We start from the raw sequence: 8858 nt of genomic DNA, 5'->3' as shown, positions 1-8858 counted from the left end.
CCTGGTTATGTGGTAATGCCACATGCCCTCAGCTCATCCCTTCTCTCTTCTCTTGCCCTCTGTTCTCCTCACCTCCCCTCTCTTCTCTTGTGTTTCGTGGGTCAGGATCTTCACCAAAAAGGCCCTGTGCATCTGATGGGTCAAGTGTTTGGTATCTGGAATGCCACACCAATGGTGCCTGCTAAGCCATATGCCATGCTCTGGACAAGGTCCTTCTTCTTCCCCTAGGATGTGGTAGTCAGACCATCTGGGAATTTTCCACCAGCTCTCTGGCAGTCTCTCCTTCCCATTTGGGCACAATAAAGTTTTCCTGCATCAAAGCTTTTTACTTTTCCCTTCTTCTGAATTTTAGTGCCTGGTAGCTGTTAAAGGCTGATGTTATCATCCCCATATTTTACCATGGAATATCATGCACGTGACCTTATCTAGGAAAGGAAAAGTAATTCCTAGTTTTGTCTGTTCCTGCTCCAGGCATTTGCTTTTCAGTTCGGTGAAAATTTTCCCTAATTGGTGAGAGGAGTTTTTTAATTGTAGAACTGTAGCGATGAATTGGTAGCAGGTCACTAGACTATAGATGCTTCTTCATATGTGCATACTAATGTATAAATACATGTGCAGGTATATATGTGGGCCATAATATCCTTTCCAACCCTAACTACTCTATGATTCTATATTAATGTATTAGTGGGTCTTGCCTTAGCTACTGTGAATGGCTTTCCAGAAGGACATGTGATGCTTCCCTCTCACTGAACAAAACTTTGTACTTTTATAAAATTGCTACCATATGACATTGAGGGAATTTATGACTACTTTGGGGTCAAAAATTAAACACAGATCATCTTTTTCTTAATTTTCCTCTAGACGACCCATCCCAGAACATTATTCTACCTCTTACTGTTGTATTTGTGAGTTCATTTAACTTCAGATTAGTGCCATTCACATTTCTTGGATTCACATTTTCTTTTGGAGAAGTAGTGACATGTTGGCAGTAAAGATAAAGTTAGGTGTGCTCTTCCCCCTTCTTTTACAGGTTTTGCTTACAGTACCACTACTCTGTGGTATTCTATATTTAGCATGGATTCACTCAAGAGCATGCCATCTCCTTGAACCTTACCATCACCTACTGGGGCTAGTCAGAGACTTTTTCCTCTTCTGTCACTTCTTTCTGATTACAGCCTGTGTTACACTAGATCTTTTCTCCATAGTCAGCAGCTACATGGCTTTGCACTGTATTACTTACTTTTGGGGAATAACATTACTGTTATTCCCATCAGTTAAGCCATCTTGTTTTTCCTGTCTTAAAGCCTGATTCCCTCCTGTTTAATGTCACTCAGCTTTGTGTTATCAGCAGATAGAACAGAACACTCCCAAATCATGTGCCAATATCATTAATGGAAATAAATACAGGTTTTCTGGGAGTTATCCTTGAGTAACCAATGTAGTAAATTCTCTCCATTCCTAAAACTCACATATAATGTGAGACATTGGTAGAAGTGTATCTCTATGTACTATTTTGCAATCAGACATGAGCTCACCCTGAACAGGCATCCAGCCCAAATAGAAGCTATGTAACCATGTCAGCTGGGTGCTAGTAACTCTCACCAATCTTGTTATCTTGGGCTAGGCACTTGATGTCTGACACAATACACATCTAATTGGGTGCTTGCTGGTACCTGTCTGGTACTACATTACTGAGAGAATCAGTGGAAAAAGTCAGCAGTCAGAGGTCAAGTGTTCAGCTGTGATCATGTATGATTTACACTGAACTATCTCTTACAGGCTCTGTGTTAGAGTAAGGATCCTGGTATGGAGCAGAAGAGAAACAGAGAGGAAACAAAGAGGAGTTCTCATCTCCTCAACATAAGAAGGACACGCAGCTGTTGGAACAAGTCCAGAGGAGGCCACATGGACTGTAGTTATAGGACAAGGTGTAATGGGTCCAAACAAAAACAGGAGAAGTTCAGGTTAGCTATAAGGAAGAAGTTCTTTACAGTGAGGGTGGTGAGGTGCTGGCACAAGTTGCCCAGAGAAGTTGCAAATGCTCCACACCTGGCAGTATTCAAGGCCAGGTTGGACAGAGCCTTGCACAACCTGGTCTAGTGTGAGGTGTCCCTGCCCATGGCAGGGGGTTGGATCTCTTAAGATCCAACCAAGTCCTTGCCAACCCAAACCATTCTATGATTCTATGAAAACAGGCATCCTTGTTTTGTAAAGCTGTATTTGTAAAGGAACTGCCCTGACCTGAACTAGATGGGAGGAAAGAGGGCTCTGCTCACCACAAGGGAGGCACCTGAGCCAAGGAGATGCAGGGCTGGTGTGGCAGGAACTTAGGAGGTTGGTTGCCGAGCTCCTGGGAATTCACAGCAGCAGTGTCCTTGCCTCAAGCCATGCGAGCATGGAGAGCAGCAGCAGGGACAAAGAACCATTTCTTGGTGCCCCAAAGGCAGGAGCCTTTTTTTTTTCACAGCTCAGCTGCCTGGGCTCTTCACAAATCTGAGATACTCATGGGTCAGGGCCTGGGCTCTCAGCTGGGTCCTGCAAGCTCCTGTCCATTCCCAGACATCCCTGCCACCTCTCCTGACCTTTCCCAAAAATCCCAGGGCCATGAGCTTAGGCAGTGTTGGGACAGGGAGGATGAAGCAGGAGAACCTTTCAGTGAATAACGTCTCTTTGATCAAAATATTCTCAGTAAATAGTTCCTAATCATTAAAATAAAATAATGTTTTCTTAAAAGTGAGATTTGTGAGTACTAGAGACTAATTTTCATTTCAACTTGTTACTGCTTATAGCACATAGCCATCTGACATATCCTGTTACATTTGGGGGGGAACAATGAAGTTACCTGTTCAAATCAAATTTGCTATTCCATGACACTGACATAGGGTTGAGCTCAAGAAATTGTACCTCCACATTTGGAGCTGTTCTTCAAAAGCATCTCAGTGAAATCCTCAGGTAAATCCTCTGTAATGTGTTACTTCCTATTCTTTTCACTTCACCCAAATGGCTTACACACTCAGCCAAAACTTTCCTGAGGCAATTGTTATCACAGCAGTGATTAACAAAAAAGAGGCAGTGCTTGATCTTTGCTCATCAGATGCCTATCTTAAAAATTGCTTCCTGTTATTTACCTTTCTCCTATTGTTCTTTTTCAGAACACGCTTTGTCAGAACTTCAGGCAACATTTTTTTTACTCTGTCTTTGATCACATTTTGATGATTTCTAGTACATCACCTGAGAAGATGTAAAATTAAAGGTATTCAAGCACTAAATTAGCTAGTGAAAAGAAAATTTGTGCTAACTACTGGAAGTCTGACAACTGGAATGGTTAGTGTAGAGGAGAACATATTTTTAGCTCAGTAGCAATGAAAGACCGGGCAGAGAGGATTTTTAGGAGCAGGATCATGTGTGGCTAGAGCTTCCAGGGCTGTGGGGTGTCCTCAAAGGCAGCTCTGCCTGGCTCTGTTGCCAGGGCTGGGAGACTGCTGTGGCTTGGCTGGCAGGGTCCCATGCCACAGCAGGGCCAGGGAACACTGCAGCCCAGGCTGGGCTGTGACAGAAAGGTGCAGAGGCAGGCATTGGATGCAGGCTTGTTTTATTGCAGTGGAGAAAGATATATCAGGCAGAGGCAGGCATGTTGTCCTCCCAGGCTTCAAGAGAGGTGTTCCTTCAGACTTCTCCCAGGAGGTGGCAGTTTCAGGGAGAAGCAGGCATCGTGTGGGATGATGGTGGAGTTACACAGTTAGCCACTGGCAAGGGCAAGGAAGAGGAGATGAACCAAAGAAGGAGATGAGAAGTGTAATTTATGGAGCTATTCTGACTCCACTGTTTTAAGTGGAAGTCTTTGATGCTCTGCCCGTTACTCAGGAGCTCAGCTGAGGATTGAAGCTATATCATGCATTTGCCAGTCTTTCCTTAGTCAGGGGATATTTCAGTAGGATTTAGCAGGGGCTGCAGCTGCCACGGCGGTACCTGAGCCAGACCCATAGGATCTACCATAACCATACAGGCCCCTGTAACCCAGAGAGCCCCCATAGCCATACAGACCACTGTAGCCCAGGGAGCCATAGCCCCCATAGCCATAGAGACCTCCATAGCCTCCCAGGCCACCATAGCCCCCAATGAAGGGTGCTCCAGAGGATCCCACAACTGAATCCTGGGGGAAAGAGCTGAGGATGGGGCCAGGCAAGGTGACGACCACTGGAGGTGGCTGGATCACAGTAGTGGTATCAGGGCACTGACGGACACATGGCTCATTGCAGCTGTCAGCGAGGGGCTGGGGGCGGGCAATGCTGCAGGCAGAGCTGGAGACCAGGTCGTAGCAAGACATCTCGTAGGGATAGAGGTCAATCTACAAAAGAGTTGATTTTACCATGTACAAGAATTATTTACATACATGAAAGTGCTATAGAGTTCACTGCCTTTTGTCAGACAGGAGTGCTTTGAAGTATACCAATTAACTGACGTCTATTAGAAACTAAATTTGACGTAGAACTGCAAAATTCTTTGCTCAGATGTTTTGGTGACTCAGGAGATCAGCAAGGACTGGAACTCCAAGAGTGGAATGTGTTGTTATGCTAGATTTCTTGGCTCTAGCTGTTCCTTCCCACTGATCTCCTTTGTGCTAAGACTTGTCAGAAAAAGGATTATAAGTCATTATCTACTCATTTTGCTCAGTAACTTGTTTGATGAGAACGTTACTGGAATTGCAAAGATTATTGTCCCTAGTTTCTGCACACTGAATAAGGGTATGGAGATATTTACAAGTAGCTTAACAACACAGTGTTTTGATTCTGGGCTTTGAACTTTCTTGAAAAAATTTTTACCCCAAACAAGTTCCCCCCATTGACACAAAAATCCCTGTCAGCTCCTTAAACTCCCTCCATGATTCCTCTTTCTCTTAAATACATTTCTTGGAGAGGAATTCCAACAGCTCTCAATTCCTCTGTGTGATACTCTATCTTAGCCAGTGCCTCATCTCTGGTAATATCCATGCCCAATTATCTTAAACTAATATAAAAGCACTGTGAGTGATCTGTAACAGAATAAACTGGAGATAATGGAAGTTCTGCTTCTCAGCTCAACATTTCCCTTTTGAACCATGAAGATTTAAACTTTTTCGAGTCATTTCCAGTTACCCATATAACCATATAGAGAAAAGGAATGCATATTGAGCTAGTCCCATCATTTCTTCAGCTGTTGGGAATGGCCCAATCATGAACTTAATATTCTGCCATATCAAGAAACTTCCAGTTTGCTTTACAATGAAATGCCAGCCCTGAAGACAGAGAAGAGCTGTACATAACACCTTTAATAATTTTTGTAAGATTTATCATTTCCACCTAAAATTTTACCCACTAGTTCTTAATGGAAGAGACCATCCTAGATTAAATTGTAGAGCAAATAACTATTCCTATAGCTATAAAGAGCAGATTCAGACTTACCCACTTAGATGAGAACGAGTAAAGAAAAGAGGCTGGAATAACCCTGAGTGGAGAGAGCTTTTATACAGTTCAGACTGCCTGAGGGATGAGAAGCTGGCTTCATGAAAGTGGATCTAATTAGTTGACACAGCACATTTTTTGTATTGATAGCTCCACAAAGTGATGAAATTGTTGCACTTTGTTTTTGTTTATGACTTGATTTCAATTATCATTAACATAACACACGCATTACATGACATGTGGTTCTTTCATCTAAAAGAATGATGGGTGAAACTGATGCATCTTTCATCCTAAAACATGATTCATGAAATTAATATCGGTTTTCTATTCTCTTTGGAGTTGCACCATGTAGTAAGCTGCTTATAGACGGATATTTTTCTTTTGCTGTCTTATATGAAAATGGTGCTCAGCCATTTATCAAAAAAAACCTATGGTGAGGTGTTTCTTTCAAAGTCTATTACAGAAGAATTTATCTTAAAGATAAAACACAGTCCATGATGTCTATGATTCTAAGATCATTAAATCCTCAGGAAGATGGGCAATATTTGTTTGCTTAGGATGATTTTGATTATTATTTTGATACAGTTCATATTGGAATCCATGCAGGCTTCTCAGTACTCTCTGAATCAAATTATATTGTGAGCATTCCCAGACATACAGTGGTAGATGTCCAAAACAGTCTCAGGTTTTATCTGACTCTTGAACTACAGCATAAAGCTGAATTTAGTTCTGAATGGAGAGATATTTATATTTTTAATGCTTAGGATTGAAAGATTGAAATAATAAAAGTGTACATTGAATTACTATCTTGGTCCTGGCCTGCAACTGACCTTGCAGCTAACCCCAACATTGATGGCATCTTTCAGTAGAGAGCAGTTAGGAGGTGGGAATCAGCTGGGAAAGGCAAATCCTGGCTTTTGCTGAGGTTTCTGTCTTTGTTTATGGCATTGTTGTAATACTGTATTATTATCATGGTTATCATAATCACCAATGTGGTTATCTTCAGACCACATATTATTTCTAAATTATGAGCTTTTCCAAATCTGAGCTGTAATACTGCAAAAAGCCATCTCAAAGTTTTATGGGAACATTCCAAGGGATTTTTCAAATACCTCATGAACCCTCATTACTAGCTTATACATACTGTGTCATAATAATATAAAATGTATATAAAGTAGGTGGATGCATACACCCCACTATTGAGAGATTATCACATTAAAATAGGTAAGTTAAGGTCATTTGGGTCTTTCCATAATCAGTTTATGCTTTACAACACTTTTTGGACCTTACTTTCTTTGACTTTAACAAAAAAGAAAGTAAATTTTATTTTTAAAGTGCACATTGGTCTAGAAACAGAGATTCGCTTATGTTCCCTGAACAACTAAGGAAAAAAAAAACAACCCAAAAAAACCCCCAAAAAACAAAAACAACAACAAAAAAAACCTACCACAAAAAAAAAAAAAAAACCAAACCAAAAAAACAACAAAACCCCCCAACGAACACCAAACCAAAGCAGTGTACAATGGAGCCTGTCTTCATTGTGTCAGGGCTATAGTCCTTTTCAGTACCCATGTCTTGTTAACTGGTGTACTTGCTTCTCTTACTCCTATGTTCCTACGTATGTCTCTCTAACACATAACAGTATGAGAAGAAAACACGATAAAATATAAAGGAAAGAAAGCCAAGCTCGATGAAACTACTCAGAAAAAATCAGTTTCCATAGACCTGAGGTTGCCAGCTGAAATATTTCTCTGTTCCCAAGACTGAAAGACAATTAGTAGAGAACCGTCCAAAAGCCATTACAAGATATTTGTGACTATTGTGTTTGCCTTGTACTGAATAGCTGGAGGTAGAAATGCTAGGACTGTAGAAGGAACATTCCCACCCTTGCTGTCTCCAGTCTTCATTTGAGATCCTAAAAGAAATTGCATTTTGTCTCCATGTATGCTGCTGATTACACCAAAAGACCTCTCACTGGTCAAAAGATATGACTGTCATACTAATTATGTAGGAATCTTAAGTCAGCTTAAATCCTCCCTTAATGTTAAAGAGAGCAATGGAATAATAAAATGTAATTCCACATATAAAGACAGCAAATAATAGAGAGGTCTGTGGTGGAGTGTGCACGTCACGCTATGTGTGGGCTTGAAATGCCTGCAACGCACAAGCAATAAGCAAAAACAGTTTCAGCACTTTGAGGAACTACGTGTCCTATAATTTGGGGTTGGTACCTAATTATGAGCTCATGCATAGGATGCTTGATGTCCTCCAGGCAATCACCAGAGATGTATAAAAGCAATCTGCATTAAGTCTTTCTATCCACTTCTCTCAACCTTGCTCACCTTCGTAAATTGGGTAAGTCAGATTTCTCTCAAACTTCTCTAAGAGTAACTTGCTGTCAAGAACTCTTTATTTTAACTTAGGACCAAGTCCTCTTCAGTTACTGCCAAGCTGCCAGTGGTCTGTAGATTATTTGATGCTGAAATAATATTTGGTTTCTCATTTGTTACTGGGTCCTGTAAAGACAAGCTCCAGAAGAAGGGTATATCAAGCAGTTTTGAATGCCAAACTTGTAACATTTTAGTGCTTCAAAGAGTTCCTTGACTATTTTAAAAGATTAAGAATAGTTCATGTACATGGTTGTATGTGTCTGCATTTAGCAGGGTTCTGCAGAGTTTGCAACAGGAAAGATCAAACTTACTAAGTAGAAAACATAAAAACTATCTCATATCTAAATACCAAATATACAGTTGAAAAGCAAATGATGTGAGGATGACAAAATCAAAATTAGCCTCCACATTACAGTGCTAGGTGGAATAGCAATAGAAAATAGGTTTTCATCCCAGATTTATGACAGATGCCCTCTTGGACTGCTTTATCATAATCTAATGTTTGATATTTTTTAATGTTAACGTAAATGACCATGTTTTATAGACTGACCTCCATCCCTACGAGATGTCTTGCTACGACCTGGTCTCCAGCTCTGCCTGTGGCATTGCCCGCCCCCAGCCCCTCGCTGACAGCTGCAATGAGCCGTGTGTCCGTCAGTGCCCTGATACCACTACTGTGATCCAGCCACCATCCCTCTTCTGTGCCCCGCCCCCCTCCAGTGGTCGTCACCTTGCCTGGCCCCATCCTCAGCTCTTTCCCCCAGGATTCAGTTGTGGGATCCTCTGGAGCACCCGTGCTTGAGGGCTATGGTGGCCTTGGAGGCTATGGCTCCCTCGGCTATGGGGGCTATGGCTATGGGGGCTATGGTGGCCTGGGAGGCTATGGAGGTCTCTATGGCTATGGGGGCTATGGCTCCCTGGGCTACAGTGGTCTGTATGGCTATGGGGGCTCTCTGGGTTACAGGGGCCTGTATGGTTATGGTAGATCCTATGGGTCTGGCTCTTGCAGCCCCTACTCCTACCGGTT

The 8858-nt window shown here is 41.9% G+C and overlaps 1 protein-coding gene and 1 pseudogene across 1 annotated transcript; one reads left to right on the top strand and one right to left on the bottom strand.

Moving 5' to 3' along the window:
- Positions 1 to 3928: 3928 nt before the first annotated feature.
- On the bottom strand, positions 3929 to 4327 carry LOC104404767 (scale keratin-like). Its single transcript, XM_010013291.1, has one exon. It carries the CDS (start codon positions 4325 to 4327, stop codon positions 3929 to 3931), a length of 399 nt encoding a protein of 132 aa, XP_010011593.1.
- Positions 4328 to 8396: 4069 nt separating this feature from the next.
- LOC104404766 lies at positions 8397 to 8855 on the top strand (annotated as a pseudogene).
- The last annotated feature ends 3 nt before the right edge of the window (positions 8856 to 8858 follow it).

This window comes from Nestor notabilis, unplaced genomic scaffold (genome assembly GCF_000696875.1).
Source record: "Nestor notabilis isolate BGI_N333 unplaced genomic scaffold, ASM69687v1 scaffold6544, whole genome shotgun sequence".
In the NCBI taxonomy this organism is placed as follows: domain Eukaryota; kingdom Metazoa; phylum Chordata; class Aves; order Psittaciformes; family Psittacidae; genus Nestor; species Nestor notabilis.
The sequence above is the reverse complement of the archived record's forward strand: the minus strand, read 5'-3'. Positions and strand labels throughout refer to the sequence as shown.